A 23,575-nucleotide genomic window follows, 5' to 3' on the forward strand; every position below is an offset into this window, starting at 1 on the left:
TCACTTACCTTCTCCTAACGTTATTAGAGATATTTAGCTCAGTCGTACGGAGGCAAACGCCCTGGCTTGGGAAGCACGGCAACGCATTGGCGTATTGTCCGTACGGCTCTCCGTCTGCGCAAAGTCTCTGTATTATTGCAGTTCCGAGAAAGAAGATACAAATGTACGGGCACAACGGCGTCGGCAGCGATGCTGCGCCGCTCCTCGCAGAGCAGGATCTAGCGAGATGTGAAGGACGTTTCGGTGAAGCCGCGGACCGTTCTTATTTTTCTTCTTTTTACGTCTTCTTCTTCCCGGATACATTTCGAGGAAATGTGACGATGAGCGAACTGCGCCAGCCGCGTGATCAGAGCACGAACCGGCATGAGCTTCTCTGGAATATAATTGATGCGCCTGCAGACAAAAAAAAAAAAAAAAGAAGGCCGCGGTGGCTCAGTGGTTACGGCGTTCGGCTGCTGACCCGAAAGACGCGAGTTCGATCCCGGCCTCGGCGGCCGAATTTCGGTGGAGGCGAAATTTAGATGGCCGTGTGCTGTGCGATGTCAGTGCACGTTAAAGAACCCCAGGTGGTCGAAATAACCGGAGCCCTTCACTACGACGTCCCTCATAGCCTGAGTAGCTTTGGGACGTTAAACCCCCCAAAACCAAACCAACCAGTTGAATCGCACGCTTGTTTCCTTGGAAGGTTTGGTTTCACTTCAACACAGTCTGACCTTCGCTGTCACGCTGAGACGGCCTGAGTCGCTCTCAGACGTTAAACACCAGAAAAGAAAGAAAAAAAAATGCAGACGTACACGTTGGTTGCACGCCCTGCCGTAAGCGGTCGCTGCAGTCTTCCAAGTATAAGCTGCGGTACTGCCGTACGAAGCGATTCTTCGGCCGATAAAAGGGAGATGAAAGAAGCGCTATTTATGTCCCAAGCTCGCTCGCGTCTTCATTCGAGCTTTACAAAACAGGAAGGCAGCCGGCTTCTCGTGTATAGATCTTCTCCTTTCGAAACGCTGGAACAACTCTCCATGCTGCTGGGGTAATCCCGGACCGTCTTGTTTTTGTCGCGCGAATGCGTCTTGCTCAAGACACCGGTGGGCGGCATAAGCAGGTTGCGGCTCGGCTCCATTCCGACGCATGCCGGAAGTGATGGTGTATACGCGGTTAAAACGCAGCAGCCGACGAGCCGTCGAACAAACAAGAAGACTGCGAGCAATCTCTTGTTCGGCGTAAGGTCGTCGTCATAAGGATCATCATCATCGTGAGCGTAAATGTTGGCATTGTTATCATCATCCTCCTCCTCCCTTTGATCTTGGCCTAGTCGGTGACGCTGCAGTGCGATTTTCGGTCAGTGCTTTCACATGCAACGCGTACCCAGCGAATTCGTTCGGAGGCACACGCAAGGTTGCTCGATCTTCATTCGGATAGGCAACCCACGATTAAACGCGACAGAAGCGCTGCATGGAATGTGATGATGGCGTTATGACCAGCGTGTTTTTAGATGCGAGGCAATATTTCGTATGTTTTTATTGCTACAAAGTTTTGCTTCCGCCGCTGCAACAGCTCCCACGTGACCCCACGTCACACGCCGTCTCGGCGCTTCCCATTGGTCAGTAGCAGAGCGAACACACCGACGCTGCGACTGACTTCTAACCAGATGGAACTCGATCGCAGACCGTCTGCGGCGACGGCCCTCCCCAGTCGCAGGCCGACAGAATTCGCAGTGTCCCTCCCAGGCATGCGAAACGGGCCAGTCTCGTCGCCGTAACGGGCGCGGCCGCAGTGCTCTGCTTTGAATCTCCTCCTAACCTGCCCGTCTGTGCGTCAGTGCATGCGAAAGGTAGTCACGTACTGCGTTCCAGATACACAGAACCGCCCGCAGAACGGCGCGGTTGCGCGAGAATCAAGACGCCGAGTCGCATGATTCTCGCGCATAACAGTGCTCCCTGGAAGAAGAGTCGCGCTTACGCAGAATTTCGCGCCGACTGCCCGAAAACGCAGTCTCCGCGAAGCTCTGTCGCCAGCCTGCGCGGTAACGTCATGCGCATCACGTCCTCTCGCTTGCGCGGATACGTGTCCCGAGCTCCGTGCGCTAGTGCGGGTCGCGGCGAGGAAGTCTACCTGCTCCCGAGCGCGCGCAGGCTTTCTTCCTCGCGTGGCTTCTTAATTCCTTCGATGTCACTGCGGAGCCCATGACGTTGTAACGTCTATGAATAAGGTTTGTGCGCCCGTGGAAAGGCAAAAAAAAAGGTGGATTCCTCCGTTGTCTTGCGAAAGAATGTGAGGTCATCTGTCGCACCGCTCGTCATTCAAAGCCCTGAAAGGTTGTGGGGAAAAGCTTTCTTTCCTGTATGCTAGGCGTGCTGCGGGCCCCAGGATCAAGTAAATACTAACCTGGGTATCGGGTTAAGTGAAATTGAAAAGCGAAACGCCCTGTATATCTATATAACCAAAATCGAGATTGGCGCGCTGGAGACCCCCGTGCCTTTTGTTTCTGCCTTTAGAGGGAGCGTGAAGGCGGAAATAACGTTATGCCAAGGAGAAGAAAAAAAAAGAGGGGAATGCTCATGTACGAGCGCAAGTTTTCAGACTTTTCCACATGCATGTTTTCGTTCAGCCTGGCTAACTGGTTTGCATGCCAGTCAGCACAGTCAACACCATGCAAGTTCCCTTTGGGTGGCTGCGTTGCCACAACACTGTGGTGGCCCAGCGGCCGAGCAAATGCCTCATATAAGCGGGAGGCGCTTTGATTCGAATCCCCGCGTCCGTTTGAAACTCTCCGGTTTCTTCAGTGGGTCAGCGGAACAGGCATTCTTTAGCGTTGACAGCAGATTCGCGCCAGGTCATAACTCCCGGCAGGCCACTCCAGATGACTGCGAATGAAACGATAGGCACTAACGCACGCACATGTGCGGACGCAATTGAGCGTGCTGACAAGGGTGGAGATAAGCCCTGTGTCCCCGAGGAACGTTAGAAGCCGTTTATCTGCGCGTTTACATCGGGTTGGCACACTGTCGGGGCGAGTTGGTGCGCGTTCTGGATTGAATTAGCGCTAAGACGACAATACACGACGAACAGGCGCAATTTTTTTGAAAACGGAATAGCGGAACCCAGTGTACAGTGTATACCGTTTCGAAGTACCTTCCACGTAAAGCGAGCCTAGCTATTTCTTTAAAAAAGAAAGTGCGCCAGTGTGTGTCGTCTTTCGGGGTAGTGAAACGTCACAAGATCAAAGAGGAGACGTAACACAGCGCTGTGTTAGGTTTTTTTATTTTATTTTTCTCTGCCCTTGCGCTGCGCTGTTTCACTAGCATGTCAGACCGACTGGCCTATCAGTTCGCGTTGGTGTCTCTCGCGTGTTGTCGTCTTGGCGCTCTTTCAATCTAGAATTTACATCGCCTATTGCGACACGGTGAGACGTGCTGCTCACGAAGGATGTCGTGCGCTCCTCCTACGCGGCTAGAGGTCCCCCGCCGGGCATCCTTGTATCTAAGTTGGCACGACTGGGGAAATAATCCAACTTTGAGAAATTGTCTTGACAGGTGAGGCAGACCGACTCTTTTTTTTTTGTGCGTGTGTGTGTGTGTATGGGTTTTAGTCACTTGCGCTCATTAGCCTCGGAACATTCGCCGACCTACAACGCATTCACGCGTTAGTCGCCCCCACGCTCTTCGGAGACTGGTTGAAGATTCGATGGAAAGTGCCCCACGAGACATGTTCCGCAGTTTGTGACGCGTGCTCGGAGAAAAAAAAATAAAAGACAAAATGACTGTCTAAACCAGGATATAAAGTTGCAACATTCACCCTTTCTCTTCCTCATTTCTTCTCTTCGTCTTCGATCTCTATGCTTGGCTTTTGTCTTTTTCTCTTATTCGTTCTGCTGTCTTCTTCACTACTTATTCTTCTCCTACTGCCGTCACGTTATTCTTTCTATTACTCTTTCATCTCTTCTTGTTCTTTATCTTCTTCTTCTCTCATTTCTTTGCTCTTGGCTTGCCTTGGATTGCGGATTTCTACAACTATACGACTACTGCAAACTACACGACCGCTCGCGGTGCGGCCCCAGTAACGGCTCTCGCCGTACAACTGCTGGGATGTCCCGTGCATGCGAGGTTACTTTCAGCATTCTTAAGGCGTTAACAAAGCGTTTCACACGCGTTTAAATCGGGAGCTAAAAAAGATAGCGATGGTTGCTTCAGATAGAGAAGGAAAAAATGAACCTGGAAGTCAAGTTTGATGACTGAAGAATAATTAGTTAATTAATTATAAGCAAAAATGTCGAAATTGCGTCGAAATAGCGCGGAGGTTGATATAGCTATGGGAACGGTGTGACGTCACATCCACCGGAAGTCGTCACGGCATAGTGTCCTCGCAATTTTTTTAGTCGCGTCGAAGGTATGGCCCCTGACGCAGAGATGACGCCAAGCGCCGTGATAACCCACGTTCTGCGCATCACGTATACGCGTATAAGCAGCTACTCTTTAAGTGTACAAAAGGTTGAAGCTGTTTGTGTACAGTGGGGTCGAAAATTCCGAACTGTACCGCGCTGAATGCTGGCGCGACCCGCCTATGCACTCCTGTCGTTGAGACCGATGGGGGGGAGGGGGGGGGGGGGAGGGACTTGTGACCCCGACTGTATACATGTGTACGGAGGCAACTTCTGTAGCATCTTCGTTGTTTTACAGGTAGCGCGTGAACAAACTGATATCTGCGCCGGAACAGAAACATGTAGATCCGCTCGTCTGCGCGGTACTGAACGTAAACAGCACTACATTGGCGATTCTGATGAAATCGACACCACGCTATGGCTTGGCACGTGACGAACCAGGCCGTTCGCTCCCGTTGCTTGAGCGGTTCTCGGGCAGATTCGGACGTTGTCAAAATTTTACTGTGAAAAAAGAAAAGTCTCTCAGGGGTGCTGTTATACTATAGGGCGTTAACGAGGTAAGAGAGCCGCTAAGTGCAATTGCGTGAGCTTTCTGATGCCAGCAATACAGAGAGAGAGCGCGTGTGAACAGGGAGCCTAATGCTGTATAGTGGAACGCTTGCAGAACCATGAGGGCGCAGTTTTATTGCGAAAGCAATACTGCTCACAGTTTGAGCCCTTCGGCGTAGCGCGGCGGTGGACATGTTTGACCTTTAGGGTGACCTTAGACGTGACGTCATACTAGCTGCGAAAAACCAGGGCCCCAGCTCGGCTCGTCAGTGTAGAGCGGCGGTAGACACGGCGGGCGGTTAGCCTCTCGCTTCTCCCACTAGAGGCGCTGCGGTAGGAGTGACGTCACACCATCTGTGGAAGAGAAGGGCCCCAACTCGTTCCGTCGGCGGAGAGCGGCGGTAGACACGGCGGGCACGGCCGCTTCGACGCGCTCGATCCAGGTGGCCGTGCGGCGGGCGGTGAGCCTCTCGCTTCTCCCGCTAGGAGCGCTGCGGTCGGAGTGACGTCATACCAGTTGTATAAGCAGAGCTCCAGCTCGTGCCGAAGGAGGGGAGGCTTTCGGTTTGCAGCCTTCGGGCTGCTGCCGTGTATCTGTTTTTTTCAGCCAGCGTCCGTTCCGGCGGACGCGGTTGTTGGGACGCGCGTCTCTACTCTCTCTTTTACTCTGTCCTCTTATCTTTCAACTCTCTTCTGTCTGCACGTGGCAGCTGTGGTGGCTCGGCTTGAGCCAGTTGGCAGGCCCGTGCACTTTTCCTTTTCACCCTTCTCTCAGTCGCAACCAGCGTGGTCGCAACCAACCAACCGCCGTCGGCGCAGAGCGGCGGTAGACACGGCGGATGCGGGCTGAAGAAACGGATGAAGTTGCTTTCGCAACTTCCGGGCTTAATCAAGCTGAGCCTCTGCCAATTTTTTTGCTGAGCCTGTATTCCTAAAAGGATGATTTGCCCGGACTAGCACGGTCTATGCAAATACGAAGCGCTGTTAAAAGAAGAAGCAAAAATATCTGTGGCTTAGCTTGGTTAAGCCCGGTAATTGCGAAAGCAATATCCGTACGTACGCCATGGTACAGCTGGTAGTGTAGCTTGTGGTGATGCATCGGTAATACAATCCAATGCAATCCAAACCAATCCAATCCCATCCAATTCAATCCAATCCACACCTATCCAATCTAATCTAAGCCAATCTAATCCAATGTAATGCAATTAAGGTTAATGGTGGTCACCGCCGCTGCGCGATGGTGGCCACCGGCCGCGGCACGCAACGGCGTGAAAGTGCAAGTAGTATTGCTTTCGCAATAAAAAAAAAACCGCTGGTTGCGCTGAATTACAGGCATTTCCTTAGGCTCCTGCATGCCGTGTGCCGAACAAATACGTGCAAGGTCTTCGCGTGTCTGCACGTTCGTGTGCAAAACGAGGCGTCGCAAAAACGAGGATTGCGTCCTCTCCGCTGTGAGAGCACGCGCGGTGTCAGTTGATCAGCGTCTCGCGTGCCGCTGCGAGTCGAAGAGCTCGAGGCTTTTTGCTGTTGTGAGAAGAAATTGCCGCATTTATGCAATGTATTGGAATTTGGCATGCTGGCTTACTCATTCTTTCACGTATGAAAAAAAAAAAAATGTGGTAGTCACACGCATGCATAGAGGTTTTTCGTCGAATACGTTATTTATTTATTTGAAAGTGTATTTCCTTAACACACGTTACAGTGAGAAGAGGGAGGGGACAGTGGGCAGAAAGCTGCCTAAGACAGCACCCAGTGCCTCAAATACTGTTAGCAGCATTTAAAGAACTTTTTTTTTTAACGCGTTTTTCGGCACAGTATTGTCATCAGGGGCAGACAACAAACAACGGCCGTGACATGTTAGCTTGCAAACTGGTTAACTAAATTCTAATAGTTTTCTTTTGTAACTGCCCCAGGGCGGGGGCGGTGAAAATCGTCAGAAACTCAAAAATTCTATTCTAAATATTGCTAATAGTCTTCGATGAAACACCTTGCGCGAGGTGTTTGATGGCTGCTGCGCCATTTGCCTTCTTTCGTCGCATTCGCGCGATACCGCAACAGTGGCGCCATTTTCCGCGCCCTTAGGTTTTAAGTACGGCGGGGCACGGCCGGGCTAGAGGGGTGACGCGCGCGCTCGTCACCCCTCTAGCCCGGCCGTGGGCGGGGCCATGACTCCCAGACATTTCTCTGGGGTGTGCCTGTGAAACTCACGCCATTGGAAACCTTCGACGAGGCCTCTCGAACGGCTTGCATCGATATACGTCTCCTTCTACGACGATGGTAGCGACGGTAGCCTTACAGCGTCAAAGGGTCCCGCGATTTATTCGTTGTAGCCGTTGCTTCATTATATAAGGCAGAAAGCTGGGCTAGTTGGTGTTTGGATTGAGAGGGCATAGTAGTAGCGCTGAAAAAACAAGGACGACAGAGTAACTAGCGCCTGTGTTGTCTTTCTCTACCCTGTCGTCCTTGTTTTTTTAGCGCTACTATTATGCTCGCTTCGTTATAGCGGTGCGTGACTTTCGCATGCCAACGGGCTTACCTGCCACTTTGTATAACGAGGACAACAAAGCCGCCTGCGCTTTAGTGCGCCGCCGATGTGCGTTGCGGGAACTATCAACGCGCGCACCGAGCGCCCCCAACATGGCTGAATATGCGTACACTTTAGGACCTAAGAAGCGGGATTTGGAGGAACAGTGTTGAATAGAGGGCAAGGAGAGACCTGTTCAGAATATTTAGCTCCGTTTTCTTGGTGCTGAAAGCGATACGCGCGCCGCTGTAAAAGAGAACGCGTAGCGGCTGTTTCGTCGCGTGTACCTGGCCCGTTCACACCTGCTCAAATATTTGGCGAGCGAAGCGGATTCGCTCGCCGCAAAAACAAGGACCTGTTCTCACTTTTTCACGCGCGGGCGAGGCGGATCCGCCGCACCGCTGCTGTTTCTCGCTTTTCCCCACCACGTCGCTTGCTAGCGGCATACACAGATATAGTGAGAAAAGAGCATAAATTTACGCTGTCTACGTACCATAAGCGTATGCATGCTTACGTACGTTAAACACAGGCACATTCTCACTTTTAGTTCAGCGTATGCTAGCACAGACGCAAAAATAAACTCAGCGTGTAGTGGCGCCATCTGGTTGTCAGGGCGGGAACCATTACTGTCAACAAACCGACTCTGCTGTTAAGCCTAGAAGCGGCGGAATCGTCACTCTGAATTAAAAAAAGAAAGCAAATTTATCACTTTTACGTTTTCTTGAAGGCGAGGTGAGAGGAAATCGAAAGACCTGTGCCGAATTTCTGGCCAGTGAACGCACTGAAAAAGGCAGCAACAACGAGAATTCAATCCGAAGCGGGGGGTCCGGCTTCGAAGGGCGCCGCCATGTTTGTCGCCGCGCGGCGGAAATGGGTCCAGCCCGGTCGTCCTCGCCGCGCCGCTAAAGTGAACTAGCTAGTACACTTTAGCGCCGCTTTCCGCGTCGCTCGGCGTCAAAAGCGGCCTAATCCGCTTCGCTCGCCGGATTTTTGGGCAAGTGTGAACGGGCCTGCGCGGCACAGCTCACGAGTGCGTGGCGCAACGCTTCTCCGCATAGCAGGAATGTCGTGTGGAGGAGAATGCGAACGCAGGACCGAATCCTTCGGTGACGGCCGCCTTCCGGTCAGCGGGAAAAATTGTTTTGCGCTTTCGGTTTCCGCCGTGTGGCCCCGTGAAATCAGTGCGGCCACGATATCGTCAGGCACACCAAGCGCGCTGCCAAATGTTTTGACCATGCGACCAAGCTTAGAAAACGGAGAACCAGGGAAGCAGAGCGCGCTAATAGTGGGCCGTGTGCAACGAAGATGTTTGAAGAACGTGTGAACTAGTTGGAACCGCCGTTTGATCGGCACGGAAATGTTGGGCACTGTTACAAATTGACATACGCAGCGCGAAATGGCCATTTGTTCGTTATATCGCGTTGTAGGTTAATTTTGCTTCGGTAAAGCGAGATATCAAAAAATGTACTGGCAGACGGACTAGATGGTTCATATTTTCAAGATGTAGTATGGCGCATTTTGCTAGACAAACACAGAGTTTGAAGAAGAACACGGGACAAGCGCTATCATATATCATATATACGATATCACAGGAATCGTATACATGGGCTTGTATGAAAGTCTGCATCGCAGTTCCTTCTGTATTTCTATTATTTATTTATAAACAGTTTGTAGCATTCGTACACCGTCGTGTACAAATCGGGGCGTCTCCACCAAGACGCCGACTGCGTGTCTCACTACCCTGTAGAGCCACCGTGCCTTGTCTCTTTGCTAGTTCTGATCTCACCAACATCGCCGACGAACAGTGCCAAGATTCCTCCTTGTGACCCCTTTTTGATGGCCTGAACTCAGAAAACACGAATGCGTCCCTGGAACTATATGCTCTTCAGAATGGCATTCTCTACCGCTGCAGCTTATACTCCCTTCATTGAAATAGGTTAGCGCCAAAAAAGACGAACACAAGGCGAGAGAACGACGACACGACACAGGAGAGCGTGTCTAGCGCTCTTCTGTGTCGTGTCGTCGTCCTCTCGCCTTGTGTTGGTCTTTTTTATTGGCGCTAACCTATTTCAAAGAATGTCTAACCAACGAGACCAGCACCAAGCTTTACCATGGTTTTATTAAAGTTATGCGCCCTGATAGGCCTCCGCTACTGGTTGTCATTCCGCAACAACTACGCTCCTCTGTCCTTGAAGAACTCCGCAGTCTGCCGACAGCCGAACACCTTGGTGTCTCCCGCACTTATGCTCGGGCCTGGCGCCGCTTCTTTTGGCCTGGTTTATATCGTACCGTGTTACGTCGACGCTTGTGACCCGTGTCGACGAAGAAAAGGCCCTCCACATTGCCTGCCGGTCTTCTGAAAGCCATTGATGTCCCGCTGGAACCTTTTCGCCATGTTGGCCTCGATCTCCTCGGCCCTTTTCCTATATTCCTGCTGTTACGTGACATTTTTTGAAGCCGAGCTCGAGTGCTTCCCCACTCCCAGTAGTCCTTGCGAACGCGCTACTTAGGGCACACTTTTTTGCGTGAAGCTCGTATGCGAAGGCCTTTCCTGAGCCACCGTGCTCCTGAATTTTCCTTCCTCCGTGATGGCCTCCGAGATGTGCGCTAAAAAAAAATATAGATGCACGCAATTTACTTGCGAAATTGGCTGGTGGTGGCGACACCAGTATTTCGTTTTCTGGTCTTTTCTAGCTTATGAAAGCTCCGTTGTCTTCGAGAGTGGCCTCTCTGTCGTTAGGATGCCGTAATATATCGATACAGGTTGTCACTGGCCCCATCGCACACGATCCGGTCGCATAGAAGCGCCTGGAGGAGAGAGAGATGGAAAGAGAGAGAGAGAGAGAAGTATTGGCAACAAGCGCATACCTTGGTCCACTCACAGTTGACATTTTACGCAACGGGAGGGAACCCGTCGTGTCGGGTGCTGTGCCAAAGAGCGGCGACTGCATCGTGCAGTGGGAGGCGCTCGAGTGATCCGTGTCCCATTCTGACGCAGCTATGTCCTCGAGCTCTGACGTGCGATCCGATAAGCAGGCAAAACAACAAGGTTCGCTGCCTCCCTCGGGCTTCCTTCCTATCAGGAAGAGTGTTCATGCGCGTGTTTGGCGTGCGTGCACCGGGGGGGGGGGGGGGGGGGGGGGGTCCGTTTTCCTTTCGCCATCGCGCTGGAGCGCCAGTTTGTTTCGGTCGCGTGCGTTGGGGCTGTCTTCGCTTCGGTCAGCGGTTGTTTTGGTGGCCCGTTTGTTTACCTCCGAACGTGCCTCGGGCTCCGCCGCCTGCACGGCCTTGCAACCCTGGCGGCGAGTTCCGCAGTCGATTCTGTTTTTGCGCGAAGGGAGACTGAGGGAAGGAGAATGGGCAGCCTTGACGACAGATAAACAAACACGCTCTCGATGCGGAAGGACCGCCTCTCTCGTCATGTGTGTTCCCGGGGAAAGGGAGAGTCGGAGCGATCAGTTTGTGTGTGTGTGTGTGTGTGTGTGTGTGTGTGTGTGTGTGTGTGTGTGTGTGTGTGTGTGTGTGTGTGTGTGTGTGTGTGTGTGTGTGTGTGTGTGTGTGTGTGTGTGTGTGTGTGTGTGTGTGTGTGTGTGTGTGTGTGTGTGTGTGTGTGTGTGTGTGTGTGTGTGTGTGTGTGTGTGTGTGTGTGTGTGTGTGTGTGTGTGTGTGTGTGTGTGTGTGTGTGTGTGTGTGTGTGTGTGTGTGTGTGTGTGTGTGTGTGTGTGTGTGTGTGTGTGTGTGTGTGTGTGTGTGTGTGTGTGTGTGTGTGTGTGTGTGTGTGTGTGTGTGTGTGTGTGTGTGTGTGTGTGTGTGTGTGTGTGTGTGTGTGTGTGTGTGTGTGTGTGTGTGTGTGTGTGTGTGTGTGTGTGTGTGTGTGTGTGTGTGTGTGTGTGTGTGTGTGTGTGTGTGTGTTTCTGGGGGGCTCGTTTTGTCACCGTGTGTGTTGGGCCCACATCGAAAATGCGACATTTTAGAGGACAAAGGCCGTGCGCGCCTGATCCATTGCTTTTCCTAGTGCGTTGGGAGTGGCCCAGTAACTCAGTGAAAGGAAAGAAAATTAAGTAGTGAGAAGCAGGTACTGAGGTGTGGCTTTTGTATCCTTTAGCAGACCATACTGAAAACCTCTCGCCCTCTATAGGCCGCAGAGAGGGGAAGGTGGAGAGGGCACTGTAAGCATCATGCCGCTTATATGACCACTTCAGTTCCTTTGATGCCTCAGACAAAACAAAATACCAAGGGTGACTCACAGATGTGGATATTGCAAAGTTAGGAGATTACTGTGCTTCTCGATTTCTACACAGAGTATGCTTGTGTGCTGACTTGCTAGTCGAACGTCAGGGGTGTTGCCAGAAGGGGGGGGGGGGGGGGGATTTGGTACCAGACCCCCCCCCCCCCCCCCCCCGAAATTTTCATAGCGCTGCATTCCCCTCCCCTTCCTTTCACCATTTTTTTTTCGGCCATGTTATCCACACTGCGTCGATATATTAAAATGTAAAAACGAAAATAAGAAGAGTGTCGGTTTGTTGACAAAAAATAGTTCCTGTTCTAATAGGAAGCCGAAGTTATTGCAGAAAATAGCCGCTCTTCTTTGCCATCGCAAAATGTATGGCACTCCTTTTAACTGTAGGCATGGTTCACCCAATGAAATATATGTATTCATGCCAGCCTACTGTATGATCCTTTGCACTGTCCTCAAATGATAATAAACCACCGCGAAAATAAAAAGTGCATTTTTTTAGAGCGCCTCGGCATCCGGGCGCAGGTTCACATGCATGGGGTGAAGTTTTGACAAATGCCATTCATTCAATGTTGCTGACTTTGCTGTACAGCAGAAGCAAGTGTTGAATATTGTGTGAAAATCTTGTAAATATCCACGATTTTTTGTGCGAGTAATAAAATGAATAAAATGTTCTTTACGAATCAAGTCCTGGGAGCCCTGTGTGCGCTTTACAGTGAACGAAACAACTAACCCTTCGGCTTTATTACAGCAGAAAAATGGCTAAGATATTGTTTGGGCGCAGACTTTCTCTCTTTCCACTTTTTAAACAGGTTGCATATAACTTCCCCTAAAAATATATCTGGTTACGCCACTGTCGAACGTGGTGAGAAACTAGCCGGAGTGAATGAAGTGATGCAATAATGGCAGAAAAGAAACCAAGATGTATCGGTGAGGAACTTCCAGAACAAAGGCAGGAACATCGAGAGCCAGTGGGCCACACAAGGTGTGAAGGTTGTTTGCTTGAGGCCCTTGCTTTACATCCTGTTGTACGTGTGACGGTGGCTTTTGTTTGTGTGGTCGTTGTCACCCTTGCACAGCGTGAGTGGTTTCTGATGCTGTATATTTTTTATTTTTTTGCCACGCAACAGGCATGGCACTGTTGACGAGGCGGAGCCCCAACCGACAGTCCCTGCAACCAACCGGCACTAATTCTAGGGACCCGAACAGCACGAGTAAGTTTTCATCCAAGACCCGATGCCTTTTTACTTGGCTTTTGCCCATGATTCATTATTACTTAGTGGTTAGGATCTGCAGCACGATAGTTCGTTTCTTTCTTTGTTTATCACTGTTTTTCAGCGCCTTGTTTCTTTGAAGCTTCTGGTTGGCTGAGAGCAGAGTGCAGTGCGGGAAGTGTCACTCCATCCAGACTGTATCTGGAACACAAAATAGGCTTTAAGGCATGTTGTAAGTTCAAAAATTAATATTAGCTTCAGTGGCAGCATAAAAAGATGAATGAAGTTCCAGTTTATCGTTGACATTCGACCTGGGAAAAAAAAGGAGAGATTTTAATAGTGTAGCTTGAGTGACAGTGCACATAAATGTAATGTCGGGATTGTCAACAACATTGTTATAGCTCAGTATGTATAAGTGGCTTTTCTTTCCTTGTTCATGCTTTGGGAAGCCTTCCTCAACGGCCAGATTTATTTGCCTCCTTTTGGTACATTTTGTTCTGTTCCAGCATTGTTCGCGACTCAGTTGAACCTTCTTTTCTCCATTTAAAATTAGTTCGTTTACTTCCTAATTTCCTTTATATCGAGCACTTGTTGGAGGTTGCATGCCAGTGAAAGGAGTTGCATTTTTCTTACGGGGGGTGGGGCAAAATATTGTTTGCTAGGTACTCAGCTAAGCACTGTGTTTTTTGCATTGTAAAAATGTGGCAGTAGAAACTATTGTTGGTTTGACTCATTTTTCTAGGTCATGCTTTCCATTATGTCTTGGATATGTGGTAATTATGCCTGTGGCTTTGTGTAGAAATGCATGTGCGTTGAAGTCGGCATTTTTGCATTGTTTTGCATGTTACATTATGTGAATACATTGGGGGTTGCCAAGCATACGGGCAGGGCAGACTCTAGAGTGATGGGCATGGCGCAGCTGATGGATCAACACACCTTTTTGGTCTGACACTGTGTTGTGGCTCCTTTGCTCAGAGCAAGTGTTTGAGGTAATCTGCCTTGGTTGGGAGCCAAACGTTGGTGACACACACACAGCCTGTGTGGGGAACCGGAATCTTCTAGGGTTAAATTTAGAGCACCGTGTCACCAAGCCAAAAGCCGCCGTCATGCTTACTTAAATGCCCTTTGTCTAGTCTTGTGGGATGCTCATCTTGTTGTGACTTTATATTTCCTTGTTGCTCTTTTAACTTTGTGGTGAGATTTCAATGACATGGTGAGGCACCTTGCTGTCTTTGTTGGTGCTTTCTTCTGGGTTACGCTTTGTGAGGTTTGGACTGCTGCAGGGAAGTGGCGAGGTCTTGAGTAAACGGGCAGAAAGGGTGTCATTTTTTTTCCTGTGGTTGTTTTCGGTCCTCCTTAACGAATTGCCGCTTGCAAAGAATCTTCTTGGAGAACGTGCGTCTGACGCAGTAGCCTGGAATTTTCGCAGTCATGTTGGTGGGGAGGACTGCTGCCAGGTCTTTTCTTTGAAGTGCTTACTCACTTGGCTAGTGTGTGTCATTTGTTTCTTGAGGCAGGGGCAGTGACCCAGCCTAGCAACAGATTTTATTTCAGTCCGAGTGGTATGTTTTAAGAACAGCCTGAACTTTGCTTTTTTTTAATTTATTCACACTAGAGTTGGCAAAACAAATCAAAAGAAACAGCAGAAAGCCCCTTACATTGCGTTACTAGGCCATATCAGTTATTATGTGGGCTAGCTTAATCTGGCCCTCACTAACTATACTTGTATCTTTCTTGCATTGCTTTCATTATCCTCAATTAACATTGGTTGCTACATAGCTAATGCCGTATTGCCACAAACTGGTGTATCTTATGAATGTTGGCGGGTTACCTTGCAAGCAGTGAAATTTCAGTTGTACAAGATTTTTGCAACCTGATAAAATATCCCTATCATTTGAAATTTCTGTAATCCTAAGCATACCAATCACAAGCATTAGTGTCGCCCTGTACTTGAACACACTTGTCCTGGGTTATCATAATTCCACGCGCCATGCAGGAGGATTGCCTGATCACCCACAGAAGTGCATCTTTTTCTTTACTTCTGTTTATTACTTTTGGGCAAGAAAGCCTTTGATGATCATGTAGAGCAGGGGTTCTCAAACTGGGTTCCCCGGAACACAGGGGTTCCGCGGGCTGTCTTCTTGTGTTCCGCGAGAACCCTCACCGGCCCTGACCTGGCACCTGATATGAGACTGGCTCTGAGTGCTACTGAGCCACGCTTTGACTTGCTCTTAAAAGGGAAGCAGTACCACCCATCCATCGCATTAGTATTTGTATTAATCTGTGCAATAAACATGTAACTTTTGCAACTCTCTCTTTGCAAAAATGCACTCGACAACATTGCTGGTAAGTGAAAGCAGGGGGGGGGGGTTCCCTGGAACTTATTGAAGGCTTTTGGGGTTCCTCCAAGCAAAAAAGTTTGAGAACCCCTGATGTAGAGCTTCCTTAGAACTATGGACTCCATGATCGTTCGCTGTAGATGATCCACAAGGAAAATGTGCTTGATATCTTTGTGGTTTTATTGTGAAAATGGCCTGTGGCCAAGATACCTGAATTTCATCTTCTTACTTTCTCTAGCATAGAAAATCAGTGTTTTCAGTAGAAGTGTCCTCTTTGTCGTCAGAACACAATACTAAATTGATATAGGGTAACTTTTATGACCTAGAACTGGACTAACTGTGCAGTATGTGGCCACATCGAGGTGCGGAACCGGGTGAGCAGCCTTGTGACACAGTTAGGAAACTGTTCGGTGATCGAGGGCTCCCTCATGGTGATGCTGACACGTGACAGCTGGGAGAACGTGAGCTTTCCTCACCTCACGGAGATCACGGGCTTCCTGTTTTTCTACCGGACCTTGGGGCTGCAGTCACTGGGACGCATCTTCCCAAACCTGGCAGTCATCCGGGGGGACGAGCTTTTCAGGGTATGCCAGCATCCGTTCCCATATCTGCCCATCAACCTTTTATATTTTTTGCCTGTAAAGCATTTCAACAAAAACAGTTATCTTGGAAGGTTTTGCAGTTCAGTTCAGTTTATTCTAGTCATGTGTTATCGAGTTCCAAACCGTGCCGCACTGCATGCGAAGGCACCTGACGATGCACTCCTGGTGTCGAGACCGGTGCAGTGCGCTGTGCACCAAGACTTTTGCCCTTTTGCATTCTACCATAGCGAACATCTTGTGTTATCCACCTTTTATGCGTTTTATGTGAAACGTTCTTCTAGGTGCGTTCATCAACCAGTTATGCATGTGCCATACGCTGATGAAGTAATGCATGGGAGTATTTGTGTAATAGTACATCTTACAAGGTGCTTGTAATGGATGCATCTTGAAATGTTTCAAAGTTTGTCAGATTACTTAAAATCAAATTTATGAAACTTTTACAGTAAAGGCAGCCAACTTGTATCTTTAGTTGTACATGACTGCATGATGCAGTAGATATAACCAGTGTGTTGTGGGGCATCCGAGAGCTCCTTTGCCAAATTTTGTATCTATATATGCTAGAAAACACGTTTTTTTATTGAATGCGATAAGATTTCTGATAGGGTAATTAGGTTGTAAACATTAAAAATGTGCGGTACTTTCAGCAGCCACTGTGACCCCTGGCAGATTAGTACTGGAGGCGTGATTTTGGTAGTCAGTGTTCTCAGTGCTCAAGGGTAAGCGCCTGATCATAAGATCCAACATAAGGGTAACATACTGGAGCACGTGCAGCTTTGCAGCTTTCTATGCAGGCACATGGCTGATGTCATGGATCCCTCTGCTCAATTCCCTAAGGCGTTGAGCCATCTAATAATAATAAAAAAAAAATCCTTGAACTGAACTGAATTTATGACTTAGGTATGGCTGTGACATGGATGCACATTATTGTGCAGTCATTAGGGCATAATGCACTGCATCCCACCAAATCACAGGGGAAGTGGTCACATAGGCATATGTATTGCAGCCAGGCTGTTTGCACGACAGTGCAGGTGCCTAGCAGCCCTTTGTAGTTGCTGCTCCTTGTGACTGCAGGACTATGCCCTGGTGGTCTTTGAGGTGGAATCGCTAGTGGAACTGGGACTGTCCCGGCTGACTCACATCCGGCGGGGGGCAGTGCGCCTTGAGAAGAACCCCAGCCTGTGCTATGCGGACACTGTGGACTGGCACCGCATAGCACCTCACTCGTTTGATGGTCACCATATTGTGGACAACCAGGACCCGTTGGAGTGCGCCCCCTGCCCGGAGCACTGCCCTTTCCGAGATGCCCGTGTGGGGGGCAGCCGCCTCTGTTGGAACCGCGAGCGCTGCCAGAAGGGCAAGTGACTTCTCTGTTTTCAATTGTTTTCAATGCAGGAGTGTGTGAAAAGTTCACATTCGCAGTCCTCTGTCTGGACACAACGGTTTCTGCATGTCGTTGCACCTGCCTGTGCACTGGCTGTAGCTCTTATAGCCAGAGACAAGCGACACAGCAATGCAAAGACAGCTGAGATCAGGAGGTGCTAGGAAGCCTAGGGCTGCAAAAGCGTGGCCCTCCAACACAGGAAAGAGAACAAGCACATGCTAGCACACAAACAGGTGCCCACAAAGGTTTTCGTAACTCGAAAACCGGGAAGGTGCCACATTGCGGTGCAATTTAAGCATGCAGCCAGGAACTGAAGGATATGCCCTTTTCACCTCTTTGCATGATCTGCACACTGTAGTCCCTCATGTCAGGCTGCATCTCCAGGCAGCTTGGAAAAGAAAAAGCTTTTTATTTTCTAGCTTTTCTTTACTGAGAACTTTTGTGGCCATCTGTACATTGTGATAAACGATGCATTACAGCAGTGGTTTCATGCAGCAGTTGCAGATATGGTGGGAGTTTAAAATGCTCCGCCTCAGCTGCTTATATCGGCTTAATTTGCTTAGGATCCTTGGCATATTTTTTGCAGCATTTGTTGCGTCAAAGTGGTGGTTGTTACGTTGGTGAGACAAAAATGCAACTAATGGCCCATGCCCTTGTACTGAAGGGGAGCACTTTTGTTAGTCAACCATAGGAAGGATGAAGGGTGTGTTAAGTGCAGTGGAACCTGGCTCAGTGAGTTCAATCGAGCAGGCTGCATTTTGTGTCTGCAATAAAATTTTCTCCGCGTATCCCCATGTCGGTGGTTTGAAGGGAATGCGAACGCATAAATTGAATCTAAATTGAAGAACCACCCTTCAAAAGTGTCAGTTATGCATGTTTCACAGAAACAGGGCTCCTTTAATTGGTAGACTGGGATAAAAGCTACGTGTTCATGTTGCGTCACTACACGTTGAGTGATGGCGATTTTCAGACAAATAAGCTAGTTCATTTGCTGTGCCTTGTTTACTGTTTTTGAGAAGCAACACCCAGTGCACACCTTTTGGCCATGAAATTGTGAGCACCTGCATATGAAGTTCCGCTACAAGTGCCTGTTGAGGTTTCATTATGCATTAGTATGCTGTGGCTGTCGTTTGTTTAGCAATGAGGGTGGGGTCCATTGCCGCATGGTCTTGTACAAGCTGTTGAACCATTGAGGTGAGCGAACTTTTCAGTTTGGGTGCCACGGAGTAAGGCAGACAGGAGTGCCGACTCGACTGATAAGAGGAGATCAGTTTTGCTACAGCAGAGAAAGGTTGATAAGGCATCTGATAGGTGGTGGTTCGATTTGGTATTGGCACTGGTACAACGCTTCCGGCACTCTGGTGGTTCCGGGGTCTGTGGTGCAGGACATTTTCTCACCCTTATATTGCCAGCGCATGCATGCACCATGGGATGCGTCATATTTGTTTCGTGGTGCTGGTAGCCACAAATGGCGCCACTGGTAGCCACAGCATTTCATTCTATCGACAGGTGGCACATCGGTGTGGTTATTTCTGCAATACGGATTGCAAAAGGGGGAAAGTGTGTACAGAGCCATGTTGGCGAGCGAAGGGAAATGGAGGTACTTCCTTCCAGTGGGCACATGCGAATTCCTTTTTAAATTGCAGACCAGAACAGCTTTATTGTGGTGGACTATGCAAACAAGTAGAACCTCAATGATACGGACCTGTTTGATACGACTTTATGAAATTCTCTGGCTGGAGTGCATTCTGTACAATGTGAAGAATTTCTGATGTTCCGAACATTCTCCCGCATCACTATGGTTGATATGAATACGTGAGCTGTAGCTGCACCATCAAGCACTAACTGCTGCGGTTACATCGCTGACACTTTGATCGCTAGTTGCACTGCACCCACCAGGAGCAATGAGCGGCGGTGTGCTGGCTGCACATCGCGGACTCCACGATTGCTAGTCGCACTGTATGCACGTGGAGCAGCGAGAGGTGGCACACAGCCCTCACATCTCTGACGTCGTGAGGGAACATGGGGCATGTGCCCGCAAATCCGCAACGTTGCGATCGCCAGCTGAGCTGTAAGCACTGTGAGTAGTGAGCTGCGGTCGCACAGCTGTAAATAAATTTTGTCAGCCATAAATAGATCTGTGTGAAGCCTTTCCCGTGCTTGTGCATATGGATTTTGTATTTTTTAGATGATACGAATAATCTCGTGACCCCTTGAGATTTGTATTGCAGAGATTCTGCTATGCGTTTCTTGCTAGTAAGGGGAAAGAACAGTAAATTGTATTTTGCATGGATTCTGTTAAATTGAGACTTGCAAATCAAAGCTGAGCTGTTGGGGACAACAAGTAATGTGTCAGGGAAGGTACCTTTGTTTTGGCAGTGTGAGAAAACTGCATTTGCACACCTGTTTCAGCACTTCAGTTTCCTTCCGCCTCCTCTCCTCTCTCATGTGTCCGCCTTTTTTCTTGTCTGACTGTGTGCACTGGACCAGTCGTCTATCCAACCAGGTCCTGTGCCTTTTTGACTGCAGTGTGCCCTGCTGCGTGCGACCGGAACCACACCACTTGTGACAACGAGGCAGGCACACGTTGCTGCGACCCCAAGTGCCTTGGTGGCTGTGGTGCGGGCTCGGAGCGGGAGCTGTCGGTCTGCACGGCCTGCCTACACTTCACCTACGAGAATAGCTGTGTCAACACCTGCCCACCAAATACTTATGTGGTGAGCGAGCGGGCTTCATCCAATGTGCGGCCATTGTCATACCATAGGCACAGCCCTGCGGATCCAAAAAGGGTGCAGAAACGGGACATAGAGACAAAGTAAAGTCATTGTGTCGGTTACCTGCGACTTGTTTCTGACTTGCCCTGATGGCTTAGTGGATTTTATGTTCAGCTGCTGATTCTCAAGGACACAGGTTCAATCTCAGCCGTGTTTTGATGGAAGCAAAATAGAAAAATGCGTGTGTACTGCGCAATGTCGGTGCACCTTAAAGAACCCCAGGTGGTCTAAATTAATCTGGAGCCCCACAATTTGCAATTTACAATTTTGCAGCCTGTTTCTAATGTAATTGTGGGCTTAGTGCTTTTAAACACTGTACTATCAGCAAGAAATGAAACACGAACAAGACAGCTGAGCCACGGACTGCAAAATACGCAGCTCTTAGCCAGGAAAAGTTCAATACTAGCTCCTGCTATTTTAATTTCAAAGGCGCGAAGGCTCTTCTTCAGAAGTGCTATTCAACCTCGCTTGTTTTTCCAGTCCAGGAGCTTATATGTTGGCGTTTCCTTGTTCGCGTTTCATTCGTTGCTGGTAGAACACAATTTTTGCATAGCAGTCTTAGTTTTCTAGGAGTGATTTCATTGTTTGAGACAAACTTAGCGCTCTTCATGCTTCTTATTGTTAGCAGGTAGGTGCAGTAAATATGCATAACATTTCTGGAAACAGTGAGCTAGGCAGATATTGTTGGTTGGGCAAAGATTTTGTCACTTTTATAATATCATTTCATTCTGGGTTTTGAGCAGCGAGTATGCAGCTAAAAAAAGAAAGAAAAAAAATGTGATGCTATGAATTTTTGAGTGGTTATTTGACGAATCCTGACCTTTTGATGTCAGGATTTTTTTTATCTCTGCAATGCATTGTGCGGAATTTCGTACATGTCTGTATCCAATTAATAACACTTAGCATTTCTCATCACAAAACTAACAAATTGGCCTTCTCCTCAGCAGTGTGTAGACTGTAGTGTGCAACTCCATGCAGTTCATGGGACGTCGCTGTGTGGATGAGTCGTACTGCCGACGTCAGCAGGTGCAGGTAGAAAACAGCGCCCGAACCTTCATTGCTTTCAATGGCACGTGCATGCCTGAGTGCCCACCCAAGTTCATCCGCGAGGGCCACACGTGTCGCCGGTGCAGCGGGACCTGCCCCAAAGGTGAGCAGTGTGGAGAACTTTCTTCAAGCTTCGCCTTTTTGTTTTTTTTTAACGATTCACAGAAATGGTTGCGAGTGCTCAGTGGATGTCGCTGTCAGATGGAAAATGCTTTGCTGTGGTCGGTTGGCAAGTGGCACATGGGTTCCAGTGCCTTCTGTCAACTTTCAATGGCCTCACCAAGTTGTATTGGCAGAAATATAACACTGTTTTTTAATGCGACACCGTTAAGAGCTCCGTTCACCTGAAAATCCGGTGTCGGCATTGTCGGCTTTGGCATTGGGAGCGAAAAATCACGGCATGACTCTGGCAGGTGGTCCCCAGAGAGCAACCTAGGAGGCGGGTAGGCCACCTAGGTCACGTGACCTTACGGCTTCATCGCAACCTGCCCACCGGACAGTGAGCAAACTGCCCCTCGTGGCCAGTGGTAGTTAAATTAGTGATTGGTCACTCGGGAAGAGCAGCCTGGGACACAAGGCCCACCGCTGGGAGCACCTGCCATTACAGGGCAGTGGCGCATTGCTTAACTGCTGCACCACTGCGCCAGGAGGGGTACGAGGACACCCAGAGGTCTGTGAGCCAATCATGTGAGCCGAGAACGTATCAGTCATATATATTGTTCAAGGCTGTAACTCCCCTTCACGTTATGCTTGTGGTTGCATTGTATTTGCGCAAATATTGTGGTGTCACACGTTACGTGCCAGTAGTCTGTGATTATTTTCAGAATTGTGTGCTTTTTGTTGAAATCACGAGAAGGACAAAATCCTGGAATGGGTTTGGTAATCTGCTGATGTTGTTTAGCAAACTTGATCAGGAGGCTTATATTCTTTTTGTGTAGTACAGTTCTGTATCAGCCTTAGGTAGATTATATTTTTTTTTTAATCTGCAAGATTCCCTGACTTAGATTAGCCTTGGTCATTTTTTTTTTTCATTAAGTAACATACCTCTGTGTGATTTATCCTCTCATATTAAAGGTGCACTGAAGAGGAATCTGAACTCGTCTTTTTGCCGCGGGAACTCGATCTGCACATTCCCAGCATGCTTGGAAACCGACTTATTGCCCTGTGTGGCCGGTTTCCCTAATTAAATCTAACTAACGTACGGCTTCCGCCTTCATTTTTTGAATTCTCCCCGTACGGTGGGCGGAGTAGACCAACGCGTGGAGTGCCTTTCAGCCAACTCCGTGGAGGCTTTGCTTTCGCTTTATTTTGTTTTTTAGGTTTCCGTGAATAAATAGTTTCATTCGCAGATAATATTGCCACAAAATAAGCCCGCAGAAATAAAATACGCGCGGACTATTTGCTTCTACGATTACTACATATTACTCCGCCGATGGCAGAGTGGCAAGCCGCCACGGGACTGGGTGAAAGGCACTCCACGCGTTGGTCGACTCCGCCCACCGTACGGGGAGAATTCAAAAAGAAAAAGGCGGGAGCTGTACGTTAATTCGATTTAATTAGGGAAACCGGTCGCACAGGGCAGTAAATCGAAGTTTCTAAGAATGGTCGGAACGTGCAGATTGAGTTCCCACGGCAAAAAGACAAGTTAAGATTCCTCTTCAGTGCACCTTTAAGTTGGGGGTCTGCAGATTGCTGTGCCAATAAAGCATGTCAGCTGTCGGAGAGTGCATCAAGAAGGGCTTTCACAGAAACTGCAGGGTCAGTGGTATCTTTGCAGTGTGTCTTTTCTATGTGTGTTCTAAGCATAACGCTGAATGTCCTAATGTAAGGCAAAGGAGCTTGGGTGCCAAGCGAGTAATCTTCATTGAGGAAACCATAGCTGTGGCTTCTTTTATGATATTGCTTGGGGTAGCCGCCATGCCATGTGGCTAGATGTTACCCTCACCCATTCTAGCAAGTACAGGAGAAAGTCGACATATTTTTTTTTTTTTTTGTCTTTGCAGTGTGCCCAAGTTCTTATGTTGACGGCATATCATCTGCACAGAAGGTCAAGGGGTGCACAGTCATCAACGGGTCACTGGTCATCCAGATTCGTGGAGGAGGTAACTGTTGAGCAGTTACCTTTCACCTAATTTAGTACTACTGAGCTTCCAGGGAATGCAGGCTATTCAGCAGTTTCTTTACCATCTGCATCCTTATTGTACTTATGCTTTAGCACCTTAATTGCTTTGTTCCTGGCAAGAACATGTGGCATGCGGGCTTTAAGAGAACCAGGAGCCTTAGAGCACCTGAGCCTTTTTTTATTCAAGCTTCTTTATTCTCCATGCAAATAAATTCTAATGATTTAGAACCTTTCCTTAGTTGGCCCACTTTTATGCAATGCTATTTTCATGAAAAGCATGCGTGCCAAGCCACGCTATGTTAGAAATGTGCGAGCCAAGGCCAAAATTTGTTGAGCCGCCATTCCGAAGGTTATCGTTTTTTTTTCAGAGTTATAAAAACTGAATGGCGAATACTAGTGGCCTGCTGGAAG

At 48.8% G+C, this 23,575-nt stretch overlaps 1 protein-coding gene and 1 long non-coding RNA gene across 7 annotated transcripts in view; one reads left to right on the forward strand and one right to left on the reverse strand.

Moving 5' to 3' along the window:
• InR (Insulin-like receptor) overlaps positions 1-23,575 on the forward strand; it is a 194,571-nt gene that overhangs the window by 118,406 nt on the left and 52,590 nt on the right. For all 6 annotated transcript variants that reach the window (XM_089543464.1, XM_089543462.1, XM_089543466.1 and 3 more), the window contains 6 exons: positions 12,816-12,899; positions 15,584-15,822; positions 16,912-17,194; positions 19,751-19,938; positions 20,974-21,145; positions 23,046-23,144. In XM_089543464.1, coding sequence (XP_089399590.1) covers positions 12,816-12,899; positions 15,584-15,822; positions 16,912-17,194; positions 19,751-19,938; positions 20,974-21,145; positions 23,046-23,144 — 1,065 coding nt within the window. The remainder of the gene's footprint in view (positions 1-12,815; positions 12,900-15,583; positions 15,823-16,911; positions 17,195-19,750; positions 19,939-20,973; positions 21,146-23,045; positions 23,145-23,575) is intronic.
• Positions 9,549-10,511, reverse strand: LOC149341382 (uncharacterized). The gene is made up of 2 exons (XR_016282636.1): positions 10,331-10,511; positions 9,549-10,256 (listed from the first exon to the last, which is right to left on the reverse strand). It is a non-coding gene; the product is annotated as an uncharacterized LOC149341382 (long non-coding RNA).

The sequence above is a fragment of the Amblyomma mixtum genome, chromosome 5 (assembly GCF_055824585.1).
Source record: "Amblyomma mixtum isolate Tamu chromosome 5, ASM5582458v1, whole genome shotgun sequence".
Lineage (NCBI taxonomy): Eukaryota > Metazoa > Arthropoda > Arachnida > Ixodida > Ixodidae > Amblyomma > Amblyomma mixtum.